Here is a 27,190-nt window from a genome sequence, read left to right as displayed (position 1 = left end):
TTTGGTTTTCTGGCCAATTTTGGTGTGCCTTCCTCAGATTTAATACTACCCTAATTTCCCTTGTTAACCAGGACGTTATTCGGTTCCTGTTTTAATTCCATTCCAGAAATCAATACATTTTGCTGTTTTTCTGTTTAAATGTTTGTCATTGCCTAACCACTACCATCCCTTTAAATAACAATCCCCAAATTATCATGGTCAGCTTGTATCTCACACCATCATAATTTCTTTTATGTAAATTCAGGGCCACAGTCTCAGAAACAACCATTGCCCTCTCCATCTTAATGAAGAATTTTACCCTTTTGTGGTCACTCTTTCTGAACGGCCTACATAAAATTAGAGTCACAGAGTCACTTAGATGAAGAGCAGGGACACAGACCATTCGATCCAACCCGTCCATGCCAACCAGATATCCCAACCCAAACCCTTCCTGTTCATATACCCATCCAGATGCCTTTTAAATGTTGCAATTGTACCAGCCTCCACCACATCCTCTGGCAGCTCATTCCATACACGTACCACCCTCTGTGTGAAAAGGTTGCCCCTTAGGTCTGTTTTATATCTTTCCCCTCTCACCCTAAACCTATGCCCTCTAGTTCTGGACTCCCCCGACCCCAGGGAAAATACTTTGTCCATTTATCCTATCCATGCCCCTCATGAGTTTGTAAACCTCTGTAAGGTCACCCCTCAGCCTCTGACACTCCAGGGAAAACATCCCCAACCTATTCAACCTTTGCAACATCCTTGTAAATCTTTTCTGAACCATTTCAAGTTTCACAACATCTTTCCGATAGGAAGGAGACCAGAATTGCATGCAATATTCCAACAGTGGCTAAACCAATGTACTGTACAGCTGCAATATGACCTCCCAACTCCTGTACTCAATACGCTGACCAATAAAGGAAAGCATACCAAACACCTTCTTCACTATCCTATCTACCTGCAACTCCACTTTCAAGGAGCTATCAACCTGCACTCCAAGGTCTTTTTGTTCAGCAACACTCCCTAGGACCTTACCAATAAGTGTATAGGTCCTGCTAAGATTTGTTTTCCCAAAATGCAGCACCTCACATTTATCTAAATTAAACTCCATTGCCACTTCTCAGCCCATTGGCCCATCTGATCAAGATCCCATTAGAATCTGAAGAATTCCTGAAGAAGGGCTCATGCCCGAAACATCGATTCTCCTGCTCCTTGGGTGCTGCCTGACCTGCTGCGCTTTTCCAGCAACACATTTTCAGTGCATTGTAATCTGAGGTAACCTTCTTCACTGTCCATGATTTCCCATGCACAAAGCCATGTTGACTACCCCTAATCAGTCTTTGCCTTACCAAATACATGTACATCCTGTCCCACAGGATTTCCTCCAACAACTTGCCCACCATCGACATCAGGCTCACTGGTCTATAGTCCCCAGGCTTGTCCTTACCACCTCTCTTAAACAGTGGCACCACATCAATCAACCTCCAGTCTTCCAGCACCTTACCTGTGACTATTGATGATAAAAATATCTCAGCAAGAGGCCCAGCAATTTCTTCGCTAGCTTCCTAAAGAGTTCTAGGGTACAACTGTTCAGGTTCTGGGGATTTAGCCACTTTTATGCATTTCAAGACATCCAGCACTTCCTCCTCGGTAATATGGACATTTTACAAAATGTCACCACCTATTTCCCTACATTCTATAACTTATATGTCCTTTTCCATAGTAAAAACTAATGCAAATTACTTATTTAGTATCACCCTATCTCCTGCTGCTCCACATAAAGGCTACCTTGCCTTTGAGGGTTTGAGGGTCCCTATTCTGTCCCTCGTTACCCTTTTGTCCTTAATGTATCTGTAAAAACCTTTTGGATCCTCCTTAATTTTATTTGCCAAAGCTATCTCATGTTCCCTTTTTGCGCTCCTGATTTCACTCTTCAGTTTACTCCTACTGCCTTTATACTCTTCTAAGGATTCAATCGATCTATCCTGTCTGTACCTGTCTGTCTTAACCAAACCCTCAATTTCTTTAGTCATCCACCATTCCCTATGCTGACCAGCCTTTCCTTTCACACTAACAGGAATATACATTCTCTGGGCTCTCATTACCGCATTTCTGAAGGCTTCCCATTTTCCAGCCACCACTTTACCTGCGAACATCTGTGCCCAATCAGTGTTCGAAAGTCCTTGCCTAATACCGTCAAAATTCACCTTCCTCCAACTTGGAACTTCAGCTTTTAGATCTGGTCTATCTCTTTCCATCACTCTTTTAAAACGAATAGAATTATGTTCGCTGGCCCCAAAGTGCTCCCCCACTGACACCTCTGTCACCTGCCCTGTCTTATTTCCCAAGAGTAGGTCAAGTTTTGCACCTTCTCCAGTAGGTACAACCACATACTGAATCAGAAAATTTTCTTGTACACACTTAACAAATTCCTCTCCATCTAATTCCTTTACCCTATGGCAGTCCCAGTCTCTGTTTGGAAAGTTAAAATCCCCTCCCATAACCACCCTATTATTCTTACAGATAACTGAGATCTCCTTACAAATTTGTTTGTCAATTTCCCTCTGACTATTCGGGGGTCTATAATACAATCCCAATAAGGTGATCATCCCTTTCTTATTTCTCAGTCCCACCCAAATAACTTCCCTGAATGTATTTCTGGGAATATCCTCCCTCAGTACAGCTGTAACGCTATCCCTTATCAAAAAGGCCACTTTCCCCCTCCTCTCTTGCCTCCCTTTTTATCCTTCCTGTTACATTTGTATCCTGGAAAATTAAGCTGCCAATCCTGTCCATCCCTGAGCCATGTTTGTGTAATTACTATGATGTCCCAGTCCCATGTTCCTAACCATGTCCTGAGTTCATCTGCTTTCCCTGTTAGGCCTCTTGCATTGAAATAAATGCAGTTCAATTTATCAGTCCTACCTTGTTCTCTGCTCTGTTCCTGCCTGCCCTGACTGTTCGATTCACCTTTGATCTCAACTGTACCAATCTCAGATTGAAATCTTTCCTCACTATCTCCCTGGGTCCCACCCCTTCACCATACTAGTTTAAATCCTCCCGAGCAGCTCTTGCAAATCTTTCTGCTAGTATGTTTGTCCTCTTCCAATTTAGGTGCAATCGGTCCTTCTTGAACAAGTCACCTCTACCCCAAAAGTGCTTCCAATGATCCAAAAATGTGAATCCTTCTCCCATACACCAGTTCCTCAGGCATGCATTCATCTGCTCTATCCTCCTATTCCTGCCCTCACTCGCATGTAGCACTGGGAGTAATCCAGATATTACTACTCTCGAGGACCTTCTTTTTAAATTCCTGCCTAACTCACTGTAATCTCCATTCAAAATTTCAACCTTTTTCCTTCCTATGTCATTGGTTCCAATGTGTACAATGACCTCCTGCTGGCCCCTCTCCCCCTGCAGAACATTCAGCACCATCTCTGAGACATCTTTGATCCTGGCACCAGGGAAGCAAAGCACCGTTCTGATTTTTCACTGCTGGTCACAGAAATGTCTCTCTGTACCTCGGAGTAGCGAGTCCCCTAAGACAAGCGATGGCTTGGAACCTGACATTCCTCCCATTACATTAGAGCCAGTCTCAATACCAGTAACTTGGCTGTTCGTGCTACGTTCCCCTGAGAATCCATCACACTCTACATTTTCCAAAACAGCATACTTGTTTGAAATGGGAATAGCCACAGAAGATTCCTGCACTACCTGCCTAACCCTCTTACCTTTCCTGAACCCATCTGTGTGACTGTATCTGAGATATCCCCCCTCCCTTTAATTGCCATCCATCACATCCTCTTGCTCTTGTAAATTCCTCATTGCCTCTAACTGCCTCTCCAACTGATCCATAAATTCATCAGCAAAGGCAGTAACTGCTAACTCTGTCAGTTAACAATGTGGGTTTCTCTCTTTCTCTCTCTCTCTCTCTTTCTCTCTCTCTCTTTCTCTCTCTCTCTCTCTCTCTCTCCTGCACTGACCTCACCATGTGCTTCCTTTCTCTGTTTTTCTCCCTTTTTAAAGTGCTGTTGTTTTGAGTTTTTTTCCCGGCCAAGTTCCAAAACAATGCAACAGCATTTTAAACAGTAATTGTTGCTCCTGGAATTCGAGGAAATCACCTCTAATACCTAAAACACCTCAAAAAAGGAGCAGCTGTTACAGCCAGATATTTTTCCCGTCCTCCATCTTGGATTACCCAGAATCACTAAATTTTCAATTATTCCTTCCTGATTACACAAACCAGGTCAAGGATGGCCTTTTCTCTAGTTGGTGCCTCAAAGTATTGATTCATAAAACTAACCCGTACACCCACCAAGAATTCCTCCTCTCTGCTGTTCCTAATGAGTTGGTTTGTCCAATCTATATGCAGATTGAAATAGCCCATAATTACAGCATTCCCTGTATTAGTTGTGACTCTAATTTCCTTTTTCATGCCTTGCCCCAATATTACTCCCACAGTTTGGGGGTTGATATTCCAACTCCCACTATCATTCCCTGCCCCCTGGTGTTTCTAAACCCATACAGATTCTACTTCACAAGAGCTATTCTCGGGCAGCTCGGTGACACAGTGGGGAGCACTGCTGCCTCAAAGTGTCAGGGACCCGGTTTCAATTCGAGCCTTTGGGTGACTGTCTGTGTGGAGTTTGGATGTTCTCCCAGTGTCTGTGTGGGTTTATGCCAGATGCTATGCTTTCCTCCCACAGTCCAAGGATGTGCAGGTTAGGTGGATTGGCCAGGCTAAAAACATTGCCTTACAGTGCCCAGGATGGGCAGGCTAGGTGGGTTAGCCGTGGCAAATGTGAGTTGACTGGGATAGGGTGGGATGCTTTTCACGAGGTTGGTCCAGACTTGATGGGCTGAATGGCCGCTACCTGCACTGTCACATGCCTATTCTAATATCTTTCTTCACAATCACAATTTCCCTTTTAATCAGCGTGTTACTGTCCCTTTTCTTTGTGTCCATTCTTTATAAAATCTGAAAACTTGTGGTAATTCAGTTCCTATTCCTGGTCACCCTGCAGCTACATCTCTGTAATACCCGCTATATCATATCCACTCTGATCTATTTGTGTGATAAATTTATCTGTTTTATTGAGAATGATTACACATTAAGGCACAAGGCCTTAAGGCTTCCATAGTTCTGTTCACTGTGGCCCTGCTCAATTCTAGCCCTTGTAATCTGTGCCCAGCATCATTCTGACCTCCCATTCTCTTTTCTGATTTAATACGTATTTCAGTGTCATCCATCTCCCTGTATCGAGTTTCATCCCCTTGGCGTATTAGTATAAAACTTCCTGACTGCACTCACCAATATATGCCCAAGTTCCAGTCCTGTCCATGCACTACACATCCAGGTTGTCGTTATGACACCTCCCCCAGAAAAGGTCCCAATGCTGCAGCAAACTGAAACCCTCTCCCGTGTACCATCTTTCCAGTCTGATATAACCTGCTATTTCTACTCTGATATGCACAGAGCATCGGCAGAAATCCTGAGATCACTGTTTTTGAGGTTCTACTTTATAAATTGCTTCCTAAATCCCTATATTCTGTTTACAGGACATCATCCCTTGTCTTACCCATGTCATTGGCACCAATGTCTACCATGGCCATTGGCCATTCACCCTCTCACTTCAGAATGTCCTGTAGCCACACTGAGACATCCTTTACCCAAGCAGCTGGGAGGCAACATACCGTCCTGGAGTCTGGTTTACAGCCCCAGGCCCATCGATCTGTTCCCCTTATTACTGAATCACCTCTGACAACAATCCTGCTCATTTTCCTCCAGGGGGTAGGCCTCCAAATCCTCAAATCATAGAAACTCAACAGTGTGGAAACAGGCCATTTTGCCCAACAAGTCCACACTGACCCTCTGAAGAGTAACCCAGCCAGACCATTCCCCTCGCCTACTGGTCTCATAAATGCACCAAACCAACACATCCCTGAACACTTTAGCATGGCCAATTCCCCAAACCTGCATATCTTTGGACTGTGGAGGAAACCAGAGCACCTGGAGGGGACCCACACAGACACGGGGAGAATGTGCAAACTCCACACAGAGAGTCGCCCGAGGCTGGAATTGAACCCGGGGCCCTGGCGCTGTGAGGCAGCAGTGCTAACCACTGAGCCACTGTGCCACTCTGAACTGTGTGGGGGACAGACACTGGGAGTGGAGTCAGCACTGGGCCCCTTGGGGGAGGGGCACGGAGCAGTGAGTACAAATGTTGGCCACTGGGATAAAGGCACAGGGCCCAGTGTTGGCTCCACTCCCCGTGCCCCTTCCCCACAGGGCCCAGTGTTGGCTCCACTCCCCGTGCCCCTCCCCCACAGAGCCCAGTGTTGGCTCCACTCCCTGTGCCCCTCCCCCACAGGGCCCAGTGTTGGCTCCACTCCCTGTACCCCTCCCCCACAGGGCCCAGTGTTGGCTCCACTCCCTGTACCCCTCCACAACAGGGTCCAGTGCAGCCTCCCCACAACATCCTCCTCCTCCTCAACAGGGCCCAGTGTTGACTCCACTCCTTGCCCCCCTCCCCCACACGGCCCAGCGCGAACTCCACTCCTTGTCCCCCTCCCCCACACGGCCCATCGCGAACTCCACTCCTTGTCCCCCTCCCCCACACGGCCCATCGCGAACTCCACTCCTTGTCCCCCTCCCCCTAAGGGCCCAGCGCGAACTCCACTCCTTGCCCCCCTCCCCCAAAGGGCCCATCGCGAACTCCACTCCTTGTCCCCCTCCCCCACAATGCCCAGCGCGAACTCCACTCCATGTGCCCCTCCCCCACAGGGCACAGTGCTGACTCCACTCCTTGTCCCCCTCCCCCAAAGGGCCCAGTGCGAACTCCACTCCATGTGCCCCTCCCCCACAGGGCATAGTGCTGACTCCACTCCTTGTCCCCCTCCCCCACCCGGCCCAGTGCTGACTCCACTCCCCATGCCCCTCCCCCACAGGGGCTGGCACTGACACCCCATGCCATCCTGCTCTAAGGTTGTCACTGGGGTAAAGCAGTCTGAACTGTTTGGTGGAATGCCCAGTGCTATAGGAAGAAAACAATGACCGACTCCAGTCTGCCAGCATAAGTCCCACCATCTTATCTCGAATACCTCATCCTCACACTGTGCTCACTCTGGTTCCCCAATCAAGTTTCCCTGCCATCGGGCTTGTTAGTGAGTTTGGTGAGATGGCAGTCTGACTGTTAATGAGGGTGTCTGGGTTATGAGCCTGGTGTTTAACCATCAATACGGAGCATCAGTTGGTAACTCCCCTCTGCCAAGTGAGAAACTTGCCATGATGCTTGTGAAAAGATGGTGTGAGTTTCTCCTGATGTCGAGATGGGTCTCACTGCACGTGTCACCCAATTCTGTCACACAGCTCACCATAATACATGCTGCTCAGACCCCGATACGATTCTGCCCATTACATTTGGTCCCCACATCCACATCATTGGTTGAGATTGTGAACAGCAGTGATGCAAACACTGATCCTTGTGGAACCTCACTGGACACAGGCTGCCACCTTCAGAGTGACCCATTTATTCCAACTCTGTTTTCTGTCTGGTAACCAATTCCCAACCCCCACAGCAGGACCTTTCTCCCAGTCCCTGCTGCTCGAAGTGTGTTTCCCAACCTCCTGCTTCAAGCCTAATGAAAATCCAATACATCCCATCCTCCTGTTCTCCATTATCTACGTTACAAGTAATAGCTTCAAAAATCTCCAACAGATTTGTCAAACATGATTTCCCTTTCACAAATCCGTGTGGACTCTGTCCAAACAAATGTTATTTTCGAAGTATTCAGTTATCACAAACTTGCAAATCGATTCTCGTATTTTCGCTCCTCCTGGTATAACGCTAACAGGTTTGTGGTTTTCTGTTTGTAGTTCTCTTTCTCCCTTCTTCATTGTTGGGGAATATATTTCTGAGTGGTTTCAGCTACTGCTTGGATAACAGTGGTGAGGATTGTGGGAATGATGGTGTCAGGGAAAGGTTACTAGACTAGTCATCCAGAGGCCTCAGTCAATGCAGGATGTGGGTTTAAATCCCAGTGCAGATGTGAAAATTAAACAGAATTAACTAACAAATACATTTGGAATCAAAAGCACGTCCCAGTAATGGCGACCATGGAACTATCAGCTTGTCACTAATGCTGTTCAGGGAAGGAAATCTCCCATCCTTCCCCAGTCTGGCTGATATGTGACTCCACATTGGCTCATGTCAAATGGCCCAGTAAGGTGAACCGAACAGCCCCTCCATTGTAATGACTGTGCACAGGAAGGGGAAATGGTGAACCAGGAAGAGCAGTCCATCACACACAATACAGGAAGTTTCCCACAATTTGGACAATGACAGATATGTCCTGACAAAGGACAGAAAGTGCTGGACAAATCCATCCCAAATAATTCCCATCTGATCAGTCTGCTCTCAATCATCTGTGAAAGTGATGGTCATGGTGTTAGTGTCAATATCAGCCAGCATTTGCAAAGGAATAGACAAACAGGCTGGGACAGACAGATTATTAATCAGTCAGGAATCAAGGGTATCAGGGAAAAGGCAGGAAAGTGGAGTTGAGGACTGTCAGACCAGCCATGATCACATTGAATAGTGGAACAGACTTGATGGGCTGAATGGCTTCCCTTCGCTCCTCCATCTTATGGTCTTAGTTTAACCACAAAACATGAGTCAAATAAGAGATGAACCATCACCAACCCAGTGACAAGGGGAGGCTCCACACGGAAACAGATGATAACGAGCTGCTCCTTTTTGGCTGGAGAATGGAAGAATGGTGACTCCAGAAAAAGTAATGGCAAAACTTTAAGGAGCTGGAGGAAAATACCCCGTGTTTCTGAAACACTGGAAATTGTAAATGGTGGAGCATATCCCAACCCAAATGACTGAGTGCAGTGGGATGTCCAGTGGGCACCCCCGTGTCTACTAAAGTGGAACAGGCCGGATTGTTCAGTTTGTGATGAAAGGTGTGTGACGACGGAGCTTCATCTGTGTCGATAATGTCTACTCCTCGGACAAGTTAAAAAATCATGCAACACCAGGTTATAGCCCAACAGGTTTATTTGGAAGCAGTAGCTTTTGGAGTGCAGCTCCTTCTCAGGTGGTTGTGGAGTATAAGGGAGTTTCAGAATGGTTCATGGATTCATGCAGTAAAATGGAATTCTGCTGGTACAGATTACACCACAAATGTATGTGTGTTTGTATGTGCGTGAGTGTGACTGTAAAAGGGTAAAAGTCTGTGAGAGGGTGCGTGTGAGGGTGGGAGTGTGGGAATGTGCAGAATTACGTTTTACTTTGTAATTTATTAAAGTGTTGTTCTGCAAGTACAAATGACCTCACAAACTTAAATGTATGTGTGTGTGAGTGTGTGTGAGAGAGAGGCTGTGAGAGACAGTGTGTGTATGTGTGGGAGTGTGACTGTAAAGGGATATAAGTCTGTGAGAGTGTGTGCAGGAGGGTGGGAGGGTGAGAATGTGCACAGTTACATTTTATTTTGCTCAAAAACTGCATGAATCCCTGTATGATTCTGTAAATCCCTTTTTGAGAAATAGAATCAGTCTGAACATTGGGGCACAGACAGCCTCACACAGGGCACCTCACACCTTCAATGCATTATCTGGGCGAGCATGGCACCTATTGTTAAAGTTCACTTGAGAATATAACTTTAATAAAGTTCTGGAATTTACATATGAAAGAACTTAAACCAACAAGTCATTCTAAAATGAGAGACTTAACAAACCATCCAGGTCTTTTTCAATATATAATGTCAGTGACATCACGCTGTAAACTTTTGCGATAAATTCTGTGTCTTACGATCTTATGCTCCACAACCACCTGATGAAGGAGCAGCGCTCCAAAAGCTAGTGCTTCCAAATAAACCTGTTGGACTATAACCTGGTGTTGCGTGATTTTTTTAACTTGGCAGAGGGGTAGACATCAACTGCATGGATTTTTAGTGAGGCCTTTGACCAGGTTCCACATGGCAGACCAATTAGTAGAGTCATAGAGTCATAGAGATATACAGCACAGAAAACCATCCTTCAGTCCAACCCATCCATGCTGACCAGAGATCCCAAACCAATCTAATCTCACATGTCAGCAGCTGGCCCATAACCCTCCAAAACCTTCCTAATCATATACCCATCCAGATGCCTTTTAAATGTTGCAATTGTACTGGCCTCTGGCAGCTCATTCCATACACGTACCACTCCCTGAGTGAAAAATGTTGCCCCTTAGGTCTCTTTTATATCTTTCCCCTCTCATCCTAAACCTCTCGTTCTGGACTCCCCCAAATGAGGGAAAAGACTTTGTCTATTTCTCCTATCCATGCCCCTCATGATTTTATAAACATCTATAAGGTCACCCTTCAGCTTCTGACGCTCCAGGGAAAACAGCCCTAGCCTATTCAAGCTCAAATCCTCCAACTCTGGCAACATCCTTGTAAATATTTTCTGAACCATTTCAAGTTTCACAACATCTTTCCAAGAGGAAGGAGACCAGAATTGCATGCAACATTCCAACAGTGGCCTAACCAATGCCCTGTACAGCCACAACATGACCTCCCAACTCCTGTACTCAATACTCTGACCAATAAAGGAAAGCATACCAAAAGCCTTCTTCACTATTCTATCTACCTGCAACTCCACTTTCAAGGAGCTATGAACCTGCTCTCCAAGGTCGCTTTGTTCAGCAACACTCCCTGGGACTTTACCAGAAAGTATATCAGTCCTGCTAAGATTTGCTTTCCCAAAATGCAGCACCTCACATTTATCTAAGTTAAACTCCATCTGCCACTTCTCAGCCCATTGGCCCATCTGGTCCAGATCCCATTGTAATCTGAGGTAACCCTCTTCGCTGTCCACTACACCTCCAATTTGGTGTCATCTACAAACTTACTAACTGTACCTCTGACGCTCACATCCAAATCATTTATATAAATGATGAAAATTACTGGACCCAACACTGACCCTTATGGTCCTCCAATGGTCACAAGCCTCCAATCTGAAAAACAACCCTCGACCACCAGCCTCTGTCTTCTACCTTAGAGCCAGTTCTGTATCCAAATGGTGAGTTCTCCCTGTATTCCATGAGATCTAACCTTGCCAAATAATCTCCCATGGGGAACCTTGTTGAACGCCTCACTGAAATCCATATAGATCACATCTACTACTCTGCGCTCATCAATCCTCTTTGTTATTTCCTCAAAAAACTCAATCAAGTTTGTGAGACATGATTTCCCTCACATAAAGCCTTGTTGGCTATCCCTAATCAGTCCTTGCGTTTCCAAATACATGTACATCCTGTTTCTCAGGATCCCCTCCAACAGCCTGTCCACCACCAACGTCAGGCTCACTGATCTATAGTTCCCTGGCTTGTCCTTACCACCCTTCTTAAACAGTGGCACCACATTAGCCAACCTCCAGTTTTCTGGCACCTCACCTGTGACTATTGATGGCACAAATATCTCAGTAAGAGGCCCAGGTTATCACTTCCCTAGCTTCCCACAGAGTTCTAGGGATACACCTGATCAGGTCCTGGGCATTTATCCACCTTTATACATTTCAAGACATCCAGCACTTCCTCCTCTGTAAAATGGACATTTTTCAAGATGTCACCATATATTTCCCTACATTCTATATCTTCCATGTCCTTTTCCGCAGTAAATACTGATGCAAAATACTCGTTTAGTATCTCCCCCATCTCCTGCGGCTCCACACAATGGCAGCCTTGATGATTTCTGAGGGGCCCTATTCTCTCACTAGTTACCCTTTTGTCCTTAATGTATCTGGAAAATCCCTTTGGATTCTCCTTAACTCTGTTTGCCAAAGCTATCTCATGTTCCCTTTTTGACCTCCTGATTTCTCACAGGTTTACTCCTATTGCCTTTATATTCTTCTAAGGATTCACTCGATCTATCCTGTCTATACCTTACATATGCTTCCTTCTTTTCCCTAACCAAACCCTCAATTTCTTTAGTCATCCACCATTCCCTATACTTTCCAGGCTTGCCTTTTCCCCTAACAGGAATATACTTTCTCTGGACTCTCATTATCTCATTTCTGAAGGCTTCCCATTTTCCAGCCGTCCCTTTACCTGCGAACATCTGCTCACAAACAGCTTTTGAAAGTTCTTGCCTAATACCGTCAAAATTGGCCTTTCTCCAATTTAGAATTTCAGCTTTTGGATCTGGTCTATCTGTTTCCATCACTATTTTAAAATGAATACAATTATGGTCGCTGGCCCCAAAGTGCTCCCCCACTGACACCTCAGTCACCTGCCCTGCCTTATTTCTCAAGAATCGGTCAAGTTTTGTACTTTCTCTAGTAGGTGCATCTACATACTGAATCAGAAAATTTTCTTTTACACACTGAACAAATTCCTCTCCATCTAAACCCTTAACTCTATGGCATTCCCAGTCTACATTTGGAAAGTTAAAATCCCCTACCATAACCACCCTATTATTCTTACAGATAACTGATATCTCCTTAAAAATTTGTTTCTCAATTTCCCTTTGACTGTTAGGGGCTCGATAATACAATCCTAATAAGGTGATCATCCCTTTCTTATTTCTCAGTTCCACCCAAATAATTTCCCTGGATGTACTTCTGGGAATATTCTCCCTCAGTATAGCTGTAATGCTATCCCTTATCAAAAACGCCCCTCCCTCTCCTCTCTTGCCTCCCTTTCTGGTCTTCCTGTAGCATTTGTATCCTGGAACATTACGCTGCCAGTCCTGTCCATCCCCGAGCCACATTTCTGTAATTGCCATGATGTTCCAGTCCCATGTTCCTAATCTGCCCTGAGTTCATCTGCCTTCCCTGTTAGGCCTCTTGCATTGAAATAAATGTAGTTTAATTAATCAGTCCTAACTTGTTCCTGCCTGTCCTGACTAATTGACTCTCTTTTGTTCTCAACTGTACCAATCTCAGATTGACGTCTTTCCTCACTATCTTCCTGGGTCCCAACCCCACCTCAAAATTCGATCACATGGGATTCAGGGTGAACTTGTCAATTGGATACAAAATTGGCTTCATGGTAGGAGACAGAGAGAGGTGGTGGAGGGTTGTATGTCAGACTGGAGGTCTGTGCCCAGCAGTGTTCCACAGGGATCAGCACTGGGCCCACTGTTATTTGTCATTGATATAAATGATTTAGATGAGAATATAGGAGGCAGGGCCAGTAAATTTGCAGATGACACCAAAATTGGTGGTGTTGGAAACAGTGATGACGATTATTTGAGTTTACAAAGGGATCTTGATGAATTAGGCCAATGGGCTGAGGTGTGGCAGATGGAGTTTAATTTGAATAACTGTCAGGTATTGCATTTTGGTAAAACAAACAGGGGCAGGACCTACACAGTTAATGGTCGGGCCTGAGGGAATGTTGTAGAACAGAGAAACCTCAGGGTTCAGGGACATAGTTCATTGAAAGTTGTGTTACAGGTAGACAGGGTGGGAAAGAAGGTGTTTGGCACCTTTATTGCTGAGACCATTGAGTAAAACAGTTGGGATGTCATGGTGTGATTGTACAGGGCATTGGTGAGGTCAATATTGGAGAACAGTTACATAATCCTTTTTCTGGGGCCAGTTGTTTTTCTGAATTAGGAATTTTTCGGATTCAGAATAAATGACATTTTCACAGTAAAATGAGAAAAGTATTACCTAACAGCAGATGCACGTCTCAATAGTACAAGCACTGAGACCCAATTGATGCCAGTCAGTGCTGGGCCACACCACCATGTCACATCTGAGTGATGCGAATCGAGTGGGTCACCTGTTCACACGCCAAAATGGCGCTCCACACTCCACGAAAACAATTTTGGATTTTGGAGCTTTTTGGAGTTTGGAATTTTGGATAAAGGATTGTGTACCTGTACTGTGTACAGTTCTGGTTCCCCTGCTATAGGAAGGATATGGTTGAATTGGAGAGGATGTAGAAAAGGTTCACAAAGATGGTATAAGGAATGGAGGGTTTGATTATAAGGAATGGCTGGAAAAGCTACAAGGCTTTTTTCACTGGAGCATAGGAGGTTAAGGAGTGACTTTCGAACACAGAACACAGAACAGTACAGCACAGGACAGGCCCTTCAGCCCACGAGGTTGTGCTGAGCATTTACTTTAATCTAAGATCAATCTAACCTCCACACCCCTCAGTTTACTGCCATCCATGTGCTTGTCCAACAGTCGCTTAAACATCCCTAATGTCTCTGACTCTACTACCACCACTGGCAGTGCATTCCACGTACCCACCACTCTCTGAGTAAAGAACCTGCCTCTGACATCACCCCAATACCTCCTTCCAATCACCTTAAAATTATGATCCCTTGTGACAGCCATTTCTGCCCTGGGGAAAAGTCTCTGGCTAACTACTCTATCTATGTCTCCCATTCCCTTGTACACCTCTATCAAGTCACCTCTCACTCTTCCTCTCTCAATGTGAAAAGCCCAAGCTCACACAACCTCTCTTCATAAGACAAGCCCTCCAATCCAGGCAGCATCCTGGTAAATCTCCTCTGCACCCTCTCTAAAGCATCTACATCCTTCCTCAAATGAGGCGACCAGAACTGGACACAATATTCCAAGTGCGGTCTAACCAGGGTCCTATAGAGCTACAGCAAAACCTCCTGGCTCTTATCCTCAATCCCCCTATTAATGAAAACCAAAACACCTTCCACCTTCTTAACAACCCGATCAAGTTGGCAGCAACTTTGAGGGATCTATGTCCATGGGCCCCAACATCCTGCTGTTCCTCCACTCCGCCCACAATCCTGGCTTTAAACCAAAAGCCAATATCACCCGCACTGTCTGTGTCCTCATTGTATCCGGTGATCTCCCCTCCACTGCCTCCAAACTCATAGTCCCCAGCCCCACACTGCCCAGTTCGACCTGCTCTCCAAGGTCCACAAGCCCAATTACCCCGACTGACCCATCGTCTGGGCATGCTCCTGCCCCAATGAACTCATCTTGTCTTACCTCGACTCCACCCTCTGTCCCTCAGTTCAGGCTCTTCCCACCTCCATCCGCGACACCAACCACGCTCTCCATCTCTTCAGCAACTTCCAGTTCCCTGGCCCCCAGTGCTATCTCTTCACTATCGATGTGCAGTCCTTATACATGTTAATATCTCACAAGGATGGCCTCCAGGCCCTTTGCTTCTTCCTGTCCAACAGACCCATCCAGTCCCCCTCCACCTATACCCTCCCCTCCCTCGCCAAACTGGTCCTCATCCTCAATAACTTTTCCTTTAACTCCTCCCATTTCCTCCAAATCCAGGGGGTGGCCATGTGTACCCACATGGGCCCCAGCTATGCCTGCCTCTTTGTTGGCTATATCAAACAGTCCCTCTTCAGCACCTACACAGGCAATGTACCCCAACTCTTCTGCCATTATATCAATGACTGCATCGGTGCAGCGTCCTGCACCCAGACTGAACTGGAGTAGTTCATCGACTTCACCCACAACTTCCATCCCGCTCTCAAGTTCACTTGGTCCATCTTGGACACTTCCCTCCCATTTCTTGACCTCACCGTTTCCATCTCCAGCGAGTCACCAGACGGATGTTTACTACAAACCCACAGATTCCAATAACTCCTTGGGCCACACCTCCTCCCACACAGTATCCTGCAAGAACTCCATCCCATTCTCCCAATTCCTCCACCTCTGCCGCATCTACTCGGACGAGGAAACATTCCACTCGTGAGTATCCCAGATGTCCACCTATTTCGAACAGCATGATTTTCCTCCCTCTCATCCAGACAGCTCTCCACTGCACCACCTTCATTCCCCGTTCCACTGCTCCAAACCCCCGCCCCTCCCAACGCAATAAAGGCTGGGTCCCCCTTGTCCTCACCTACCACCACAATAGTCTCCGCATCTAACACATCATCCTTAAACGCTTCAGCCAACTCCAATTAGACCCCACCACCAAGACCATCTTCCAGTCCCCACCCCTCTCTGCCTTCCACAAGGACCATTCCCTTTGACAATCCTTGGTTTGTACCACTCTCCCCACCAACCCCCTCGAACCCCCAAGTACCTTCCCCGGTAACCGGAAAAGATGCAGAACCTGCAGGTACACCAGCCGGTCACCTCCATCCAGGGCCCCAAACAGTCCTTCCAGGTGAGACTGAGGTTCACCTGCCTCTCTTCCAACTTAGTTTACTGCATCAGGTGCTCCCGATGTTGTCTTCGGGAATGGTTCGCCGAACATCGCAACTGGGTCCAAAGGGACTGACCGGACCTCCCACTCATCCCCCAATTTAATTCCCCTTCCCACTCCCTTTCTGACATGACCATCCTTGGTCCATTGCCACAGTGAAACACACTGCAAATTGGAGGAACAACACCTCATCTTCCACCTGGGCAGCCTACAGGCGAGATGACTCAATATTGGGTTCTCCAATTTCAAATAACCTCCCTTTCCATCCCCCAACTCCCTTTCCAGCTCCTTCCCCTCCCTCCCAGTGCTCCCTGCCACCAACTGGATTCATTCCTCCCATTGACCCAACCAGGTCGTCCCCTCTAACTGTCTTCACCTGACCCTAATTTACAACCTTACCCCCTCCACCCGTTTTATCTGCAGCTCCCCCCCACCCACCCCACACCCAGTCCCAGTCCTGAAGAAGGGTTACACCCAAAACATCAGCTTCTCCACCTCCTGATGCTGCCTGGCTTGCTGTCTTCTACTTCTAGCCTCCTCCCGTCTACCTTGGATTCCAGCATCCAGTATAGCATTTGTTTTGGCTCTAACCCTGTATTCAACATCCAAATTTGACCTTCCTAAATGAATCACTTCTTATTTAACCAGATTTAACTCCATCTGCCACTTCTCAGCCCAGCTCTGCATCCTGTCAATGTCTCGTTGTGGTCTGCAACAGCCCTCGCCATGATCCACGACATCACTGACCTTTGTGTCACGGGCAAACTTACTAACCCATCCTTCCACTTCTTCATCCCAGTCACTTATAAAATCTACAAAGAGTAGAGGCCCAAGAGCAGATCCTTGTGGGACACCACTGGTCACCGAGCTCCAGGAGCTCCAACTTTCCATCCACGACCACTCACTGTCTTCTTTCAGCCAGCCAATTCTGTATCCAGACGGCCAAAATTCCCGATATCCCATACCTCCTAACTTTCTGAATGAACCTACCTTGGGAAAACTTATTATGCTGCAGTTGTATAAGACTCTGGTGCGGCCGCATCTGGAATATTGTGTGCAGTTTTGGTCGCCATACTATAGGAAGGATGTGGAGGCACTGGAACGGGTGCAGAGGAGGTTTACCAGGATGTTGCCTGGTATGGTAGGAAGATCGTATGAGGAAAGGCTGAGGCACTTGGGGTTGTTTTCATTGGAGAAAAGAAGGTTTAGGGGTGATTTGATAGAGGTGTACAAGATGATTAGGGGGTTAGATCGGGTTGACAGTGAGAACCTTTTTCCACGTATGGAGTCAGCTATTACAAGGGGGCATAGCTTTAAAATAAGGGGGGGTAGATATAGGACTGATGTTAGGGGTAGGTTCTTCACTCAGCGAGTCGTAAGTTCATGGAATGCCCTGCCAGTAGCAGTAGTGGACTCTCCCTCTTTATGGGTATTTAAGCGGGCATTGGATAGGTATATGGAGGATAGTGGGTTAGTGTAGGTTAGGTGGGATTTGATCGGCGCAACATCGAGGGCTGAAGGGCCTGTACTGCGCTGTATTCTTCTATGTTCTATGTTCTATGTTCTAAATGCCTTACTGAAATCCATTTACAGCACATCCACTGCTCAACCTTCGTCAACTTGTCTCGTCACATCCTCAGAGATCACAATAAGGCCAGTGAGGCATGACCTGCCCCTCACAAAGCCATGCTGACTATCTTTAATCAAATAATGTCTTTCCAAATGGTCATAAATCCTGTCTCTCAGAATCCTTTCCAGCACCTTGCTTACCACAGACGTAAGACTGACTGGTCTGTAATTCCCAGGGATTTCCCTATTCTCTTCCTTGAACAGAAAAACAGCATTCTCCTCCCTCCTATCAGCCTGTACTACTCCCATGGAGAGTGAGGATGCAAAGATCATTACCAGAGGTGTAGTAATCTCATTCCTCACTTCCTGTAGTAACCTCAGATATATCTGGTCTGGCCCTGGGGACTTATCTAACTTGATGCTTCCCAGAATTTCCAGCACATCCATTTCCTTAATGTCAATCTGTTTAAGCTTATAAACCTGGTCCACAATGTTCTCATTATCAACGAGGTCCCTCTCTCTTGATCACAGAAGCAAAAGCTCATTTAGAGCCTCCCCTACCTCTTCAGACTCCAGGCACAAGTTCCTTCCATTATCCCTGATCAGCCCTACCCTCTCGCTGATCATTCTCTTATTTCTCATGTAAATGTAGACCGCCTCTTGGTTTTCCCTAATCCTTTCCCCCAAGGCTTTTTCATGGCCCCTCCTATCTCTCCTCAGTCCATTTTTTGAGTTCTTTCCGAGCCATACTGTAATCCTTTAAAGCTGTGCTAAATCCTTGCTTCCTAAACCTTCAGTAAGCTTCCTTCTTCCTCTTGACAAGAAGCTCCTCTTCTCTTGCCATTCAAGGCTCCTTCACCTTCCCATTCCTTGCCTGTCTCAGTGGGACAAAGTTATCCAACACTCAGAACCAGTGTTCCTTAAACAGCCTTCACATTTCTGTTGTACATTTCCCGCAGAACAATGTTCCCAATTTATACTCCACAGCTCCTATCTAATAGCGATATAATTTCCCCTCCCCCAATTAATTATGGATGTTTATAAAATCATGAGGGGCATGGATAAGGTAAGAAACAAACTCTTTTCCCAAAGAGTTAGGGAGTTCAAAACTAGAGCGCATAATTTTAAACTGAGTGGAGAAAGATTTAAAAAGAAGCTGAGGGGAAATGTTCTCACACAGAGGCTGGTTCATATGTGGAATGAACTGTTAGAGGAAGTGGCAGATGCAGGTACAGTTACAACTTTTAAAAGATATTTGGACAGGTACATGAACAGGAGGATCACCGTGTTTCCACATTAAAGTTCCCCATTCAGCTCACACAGGTATAATTGGTCTGTGCTGTTTTCACCTTACTGACCTCCAGGAGATTTTGGAGACAGCTCAACAGACAGTAGCTCTTCGATGTGACTGAACCTACAAGTATCCTTTGATTTTCTGTACAATTCTGCCTTTCTGTGTTACGTTAGCCCTGTCAGTAGACAACACCTGTTTCTCTTTCAATAACTTTAATTTCTCATGCACTGAATTGTTCACCTCAAGATCTATTCCAGTCTGTAAACCCGCAGTAAAGTGATGATGAACAAACTGTCCAACATTCCAATACCAATAACAAAAATCAAAAGTGAAACTAAAACTGTGTTCCTCCATTCTTAACACACACTTTAGAAATACACATCAACCTGAAAGCTATCCATGTATCTCCCGCCTGAGAACACAGGTTCCCAAGTGATATTAATATTATTTCCTGAACCTTCATCACTCTGGTAACCAACTGAGTTTTATAATGTATCAAGATTGCCTCCATTTGGTGTCCAGCAGACGTTCACTGAGCAAAGTGATTTGACCTTGTGTCCTTCACCAAGGTCAGTGCTGTTTACTGTATTGACAGGAATGTGGAATACTGCAGCTCATTGCATACAGGCAGTGGTCACAGCAATGGCTCCATGGGCCATTGATCTGGTCAGAAGGAAATAATGTCCAATTCTCTGGCCTTGGTGTTCCACTCCAGGGAAACAGGTTATCCTTCCCATAAAGTTATGGAGATTGTGGACAGTCACCTTCATCTCAGAAAAAATACTTGACCGTGGTGAATCAACATGTCACTCAACTCAAACCAGCCAGTGACCTGCTGGTGTCCAGCAGCTCCCACTGCTGCTGGTGAATTCCTGGCTGGTCATTCTAGGCAATGGCTTCACCTTCATTGTTGCTGTGGCTGGATGGCAAGTCCCACTGCATCGGAGTTTAGGATGGGAAGCCCACAGGCAGAAAGACCTCACAGTCTTTGCTGTTCTCTCTCATGGAGGTCTCAGACAGCAGTATGAGGGAGAGTCTGGACAAACACCTCAGTGAGGCCAGAGGGGTTTGGAGACGTGTCTTGTCAGCTTGGACCTGGAGAAGGCCTTTGGAAGAATATCCAACACCTACTTAATCAACTTGCTCTTCAAATGGGGTTAATGCAGGGACTCCACAATTGGATCTATCTGCTCTGAACAAACATCAGTGGAACAGTTTAAATAATGGGTGGGAATGGGAAAGCTTTCCGATCAGAGATGGAGCCAGGCAGGACTGTCCTCTCTCCCATCCTGTTTGTGTGCTGTATTGAACCATTTACTGAGTACAATAGGAAGGAGGCAGGTGTAGGAAAAGGGAAAATGCCAGGTACTGCAGACACTGAGTTCAAATCATCCCTGCACATGGAAAACATCACTGCTTTCTGCACAGATCCACCGTCAGTGATCAGATTGATGAGAATCTGTGATCAGTTCAAACTGGCTTCAGGACACAAGATCAACTGCAGCAAGAATGAGCTCCTGTTCCTTTTCAGAACTGGGCCAATCAATCCTTTGCCCTTTGCCCTTTGCCCTGCCTGAGCAGACGACCTGAAGGTGCTGGGAATGTGATTCAGAGGAGCCGAGGTGTGTGCTAAAACCTGGAAGGTGTGGGTAACTGTGATGTGACTGAAACTGGGCTGGGGAAGTGACATTCCCTCTCCATTGGAGATAAGGAGCTGGTCATCAGCTGGGAGATGTTTCTTCATTTCTCAATGTGGTGTAACTTTGGCCCATACTCCACTCCTGGACAGTGGAGGTCACTCAAAACATCTTCCACTTTGTCTGGAGTTCAACAATGGGCCATGTCTGTGGGGACACAGCAGTAGGGAATGTACCCAACACCCACCTCAGCCCAATATAAAACAAAGAACGGTGTATACTGGGAATCTGAAAGAAAACAGGCAAGTGCTGGAGAAACTCAGTAGATCTGGCAACATGTACAGAGAGAAAAACAGAGTTAATTTTTCCAGTCCAGTGATCCTTCTTCAGAATTGCTGAGTTTCTCCAGCACTTTGTGTTGTGTTTCTGATTTCCAGAACCCACAGTTCTTTGTTCCAGATGACTGTGGTTTATCAGGTCAGGTTTCACTCTGAGATCTGATGTGTCCAGTATCACCATCAGCTGGGATTGGAACACAACTAAAATTACCTGGACCTTGGGCGTTCTGTATATCCAGAAGGTTCCCATTTGGTTTCACTGTAGTTGATCTTGTTCTGATCCCAGCTGGAGGAGAGAGGGTACTCCCTGTCAGATCCACCCTGTCCACCCAGAGTCTCACTGCCTCTGCATGTTGCTCTCACCGTGGTTCAGGTGAGGAACAGGCCATCACCAGCTCCGTGTGGGATGTGCCTCAGTGGGAACAGATAAACTCATCGCCTGGGAATGACTTTATCAGCTAACAGCCTGAGGTGGAGCCAAATGTGGACAGGACTGACACCACCTTCAAGGCCCCTCATTTCCTTACCCTGTCTGACTGTTCCCAGTCTATCTCCATTCCCTATCCCACCTCTGCCCTCCCCTGAATTCCTTGTGTATCCCTCCACCCCATTGACCCCATTCCCACAGCTCCCCTCACTGCCACAACCTGGCCATTCCCAATGCTCCATGCCAGCTGCCAGCTTTCTGTCCCTCTCCCTTGTGCCGTAACCAAGAGAAAGTGCTGCCCTCAGACCAAACTGCAGAAACCTGCCGCTGTACATCACCGGGAAACAAACGTGAACCGGGCTCACCAGATTCTCACACACTGCTGACTGGGTCTTCAAGGAGGGACTGGGTTTTTATGTTAATGAATATTCATGGGATCCAAATGTAAACCAAGTACGAAGCACCACAGTCTGGTGTAATACCTGACAAACTGTAAACACACAGCTTTATCTCGACACCACAACCTGTCATTGGGAAATACAACAATTCATACCCGGCCTAATTCAGCCACACTCCCAGCACGTCTCCTCAGTTCATCAGAAAAGCCAGATTGGACATTAACTCTGTTTCTCTCTCCACAGATGCTGCCAGACTTGCTGAGTTTCTCCAGCACATTCTGATTTCATTCCATTTCCTGCTCTTGCAGGTTTCATGAGATCCCCTTGACATTTCTGTTCTTGCTGTAAACCAGGCAGTCAGTCTGGGCGACTGTCCCTCGGGAGGCTGGACAGAATGATGGAAATGTCTCTCTCCAGGGAAGATCATGAGGAGCTCCACCTCCCCAGCCTTGTCAGGTCGGCCTGGGCAGCCATCCTACAAACCAAAGGACTTAACATTGAGTTCCTGAATCTCCAATAACCTTCCCACCCATCCCCCTGCTCCCTTTCCAGCCCCACCTCCTTCCTTCCATTCCACCCACTGACCCTTCCTTCCAGCTCCCAACTGGATCCATCCCTCCCATTGACCAATCAGGTCGAACCCATTACCTGTGTTCACCAATCACTGCCTCACCATCCTGCTACTCTCCCCATCCCTCCCCTCCCCTCTCTCTATCTGCAGCTCCCCCTCCCCCCCATCCCCACATCCTGATGAAGTGTTAGACCTGAAGCATTGACTTCTCCACCTCCTGATGCTGCCGGGATTGCTGTGTTCTTCCAGCCTCCTGTTTGTCTACTTGGTCAGGTCCTTCACTCCCTGCTGGGCTCCCTGCACCCTCCCCATTTCCCCATTAATATCGAGGCCCCTGTCCCAGCCATTTACACTGAATAACATCCTGATTGTGGACATACTGCTATCCACAGGTCTGGATCAATAATATCATAGAATCCCTACAGTGTAGAAACAGGCCATTTACTAACCAGTCCACACCGACCCCCGAAGAGTATCCCACCCAGACCCATTCCCCTACCCTATTACTCTACATTTTCCCTGAATACTGTACCTAACCTCGATATTCGTGAAGACTATGTGCAATTTAGCTTGGCCAATTCACCTAACCGGCACATCTTTGAACTGTGGGAGGAAACTGGAGCACCCGGAGGAAACCCTCGCAGACACGGGGAGAATGTACAAGCTCCACACAGACAGTCGCCTGAAGCTGGAATCGAACCCAGGTCCCTGGCGCTGTGAGGCAGCTAATCACTGAGTTACTGTGTCACCGTAATCTCCTGTAGTTCGATGTTTGGTGAATAAACAGATTTATTCTCGCGGTATATCGAAGGAGATGGGGTGGATCGGATATACTCAGATGATGTCATGATGATTGTAAATGTAAGATCTTGTTCAGGTGAAGCCCAGGAATTAAAGCCTGCCTTTAGCTGAAGTGAGGAGGAGCCATGTCAGAAATACTGGAGACACAGCAGGTTCCAGATAAAGAGAGAATAATCCCCAGATTCATCCACAAAGGGAATAACAAACAGAAACACTGACAGTCTGGAATCCAGATCAATCCAGATTCAGAGGGAGTGGGTTCCTTCCATTACCTGGATGGAGGGTTCGCTCTTCAACTGAGTGACAACGGCCCTCCCGTTCCTGGCCATGGGTAATGCAAATGAAAAAGAAATCCGAACAGCAGTGACCTCCATCCGACCATCAGGGCCCACCTGCACAATGATAATAAGATTGTTTGAAATAGTTTCCATCGTCTTTTACTGAACAAGCCACTGACAATGTAACCTTGTTGTTTAATAATTCCATGGGGACAGGTTGAACGAGGCAGAGAGTGGGTTTGAAGGGAGTTGATGATCTGTCACTCCAACCTTCACTCTGAATGTGGGATATGATTTGGAGGAGTTGGTGTTGGACTGTGGTGGACAAAGTTCAAAATCCCACAACACCTCGTTACAGTCCAACAGGTTTATTTGGAAGCACTAACTTTCGGAGCGCTGCTCCTTCATCAGGTGGTTGTGGTGTAGGATCATAAGACAGATCACAAAATTTTGCTCTTAATCTTGTGTCTTACAATCTTAGACTCCACAACCACCTGATGAAGGAGCAGCACCTCAGAATGTTAGTGCTTCCAAATAAACCTGTTGGACTATCCCAGCATTCCACAGTTCATCAATCTTTCAGGAATGTTTAATGGGAATCAGACAGAAAATGCAGTTTATGGACTTGGAGCCTCCCTGAACCCTCTGTTTTTAATGATGGGGCCCATCTTGGTGTTGACACTAGGAGCGGGTGCTGTTCCCACACAAGGAAAAGGCCCAATGGTGATAGGACCTGGGGGGTGAGGGACATGCTGAATGGATAAGTGGGAGTGGGTAATGAGGTGCCAATCTCAGTGTCCCCTCACTGAAAGACAGGGCCTGGCACCATCTCAAAAGAACTTTTCATCCTGTGAGCAGAGCGATCTTGTTCATCAGGATCACTTGGCTGATTTCCAACTGCCCTCTGAAATGGCCGAGCAAGTCACTCAGTTGTGTCAATCGCGATAAAGTCTGAGTTGGACAGCAGTGGGTCAGGAAGGCAGCTCACCACCACCTTCTCAAAGGGAATTCCCAACGGGCAAGAAGTGCGGACCTCGCCAGTGACACCCGTGTACCAGGAATAAATTGAAGGAAATAGTTTAGGATGAAAACCTGGTCCATGTTTTCTGTTAACCTGGGTCTAAAAAGACAAGTAAATGAGGGAGTTTTGAATATGATGTAAAAATCATTAACTTTTGTCATGACTCTGGGAATAGCAGAGTTTGATTTCCAGTCCATTTCCCCCGTGAGGTGGAACAGCAAAGAGAGTGAGGGGGCATTGAGCTCCTGTGTCACCACTGGGCACACAGAGATTCACAACAGGCAGGGCAGGGCTGGGAGGAGGGGATCTGAAGCCCTTACCCCTTGACTGTTTGCGTTTTCTCAGACAGGACTCCGTGCTCCAGAAGGACAGTCAGCTGCTGAGACCAGGGAGCTGTATTCCACTCGGAGAAGAAGGATCCTTCAGAGGATGAAGCATCACATCATTCCCCCCCCCCCCCCCCACCAACACAGACCGTCTCCGGGCAGTGGCTATCTGCTCACTATCTGATACAATGTCACAAGCTGGTGAGTACATCACTGCCTCTCCTGAGCAGCTGATGGAGACTGTGATGACTGAAGCCACTGACAGACAGAGGTCTGGTAGAGGCCAGGCCCAGGCTGAGCCCCAGGCTGATGAGGGGCCTCTGCAGTCAGTAACATGGAACCTGCTGCAGTCGCAGCGAGAGGTGAGGGAGCTGACAGGGGCTGACAACCCCACGGATGGACAATGGAGGAGTCCATTCAGGCCATCGGTGCTATCTTGTCCCAGACGTGGGTGTGTCTTGCTTCCTGTATCGATGGGTTAATGCCCCTCATGGAGAGCCACATCCAGCAGGTCACTTGATGGATACACACACACAGGGTGACCAGGTGAGAGAGGAACAACATAGCTGGAGAGTCTCTCCCAGGGGCTCCTCCATCTCCCCATCACACAATGGGGCAGGTGTCCCTTGCAACGGAGGAGAAGAGACTCCTTCTGGCTCGGGGCCTTCTCTCAGTGTGCTCCAAGTACACACAGAGCCTCCTCAGCCCCTCTGCCAGTGACCCCATCACCTCCAGGAGCCATGGGGACACAGTGAGCTCCTGTAGCTGTGAGGCAGTCCCACAGGATGTCAGGGCCCCCCAGGCCTCAGGCAGTGAATGGGCAGCTCCCAAGGACATCAGGGAAGGCAGTGTTTGGTCATTACCTCAGCTGGGTCACTGTGTGTGGAGAGTCTGGGCCCTAGACCCCCTTACCCCCTCTACATCCTCCTGGTCAGATGAGGAGTGACAATTGATGATGTGGTCCTGATAAAAGACCTCCCCTCTCTGCAGTGTGAGGTTACACAGAGCACAGGGACAGTATGGGAGGCCCTTTCTGGGACATAGTGCAGACCAGCCAATGGGATCACATGTTTAAGAGGCCAAGGGCCTGTTCATGCATTGCTGGGTCACACTGTGACAGGCCGTGTACCTTTCCCCTGCTATAATGGGAGGGTTGGCCACGTGTCTGTGTCTGCAATGGCCACCCCTTGTCCCTGAGGATCCTTTCCTGAAGGTGCAAAGGAGGAGAGGAAAGCTGGAGCATCGGGAACAGGGAAAGTGTGTGGATCAGTGACTCCCAAACTTTAGACAAAAATCACTGTGTTCCCAGAGCTGTGAGAGTGTGGGTGGGAAGAGGACACTGTGAAAGTATTGGAGGGACAGGGGGGAGAGTTGTGAAAACTGAGGTGTGTAAAGGGAGCTGTGAGAGTCTAGTCTCGTCTGCTCACTCCCATTTCCCTTATTGCTCTCATTGGGGAAAGTGCAGGGATTGGAACAAGGTCAGGCAGCAGGCCCTCAGAGAATATACACTCCCTGATTGGGGCTATTCACCTGGTTCAACCAATAGGAGAACATCACATGATCCAGGGTTCAGAGGTTGGCTGGTGCTCTGAAATGGAAGTAACACGGTTGAGCTAAAACCTGACAAAAGGTGATTTTGGAAAGACTGTGTTTCGGAGCAATGGCAAGGCTAAGTGTTCCTATGAGAAAGGCAAGAAGGGGTAAGATGAAGGAACCTTGGATGATGAGAGCGGAGGAGGTTCTCGTCAAAAGGAAGAAGGCAGCTTCCGTAAGGTGGAGGAAGCTAGGGTCAAGCTCAGCCCTAGAGGATTACAGGCAAGTGAGGAAGGAGCTCAAAAATGGTCTGAGGAGAGCCAGGAGGGGGCACGAGAAAGGCTTGGCAGGAAGGTTTAGGGAGAATCCAAAGGCATTTTACACATATGTGAGGAATAAGAGAATGATCAAAGAAAGAGTAGGGCCGATCAGGGATAGCATTGGGAACTTGTGTACAGAGTCTGAGGAGGTTGGGGAAGCCCTAAATGAGTTTGTTGCTTCTGTCTTTACGAAGTAAAAGGACCTTGTAGTGAATGAAACCATGGAAGAGGAGGTAAGCATGCTGGAACAGATAGAGATTGAGGAAGCTAATGTGCTGAAAAGTTTGACAAACATTAAGATTGAAAAGTCACCAGCATTGTCCTCGGCTGCTTTGGGAAGCGAGAAATGTGATTGCTTTGCCACTTGCGAAGATCTTTGCATCCTCACTCTCCACCAGAGTCATACCTGAGGACTGGAGAGAGGCAAATGTAATTCCTCTCTTCAAGAAGGGAAATAGGGAAATCCCTGCAAATTACAGACCAGTAAGTCTCACATCTGTCGTCTGCAAGGTGTTAGAAAGGATTCTGAGGGATA

At 47.1% G+C, this 27,190-nt stretch overlaps 1 protein-coding gene across 1 annotated transcript in view; it reads right to left on the bottom strand.

The window, feature by feature from the left end:
- Positions 1–27,190, bottom strand: part of LOC140496217 (uncharacterized) — a 135,153-nt gene that overhangs the window by 87,968 nt on the left and 19,995 nt on the right. Inside the window, exon 5 of the mRNA XM_072595717.1 lies at positions 23,450–23,569. Coding sequence (XP_072451818.1) covers positions 23,450–23,569 — 120 coding nt within the window. The remainder of the gene's footprint in view (positions 1–23,449; positions 23,570–27,190) is intronic.

The sequence above is a fragment of the Chiloscyllium punctatum genome, chromosome 26 (assembly GCF_047496795.1).
Source record: "Chiloscyllium punctatum isolate Juve2018m chromosome 26, sChiPun1.3, whole genome shotgun sequence".
In the NCBI taxonomy this organism is placed as follows: domain Eukaryota; kingdom Metazoa; phylum Chordata; class Chondrichthyes; order Orectolobiformes; family Hemiscylliidae; genus Chiloscyllium; species Chiloscyllium punctatum.
This window is presented reverse-complemented; position numbering and strand designations above follow the sequence as displayed.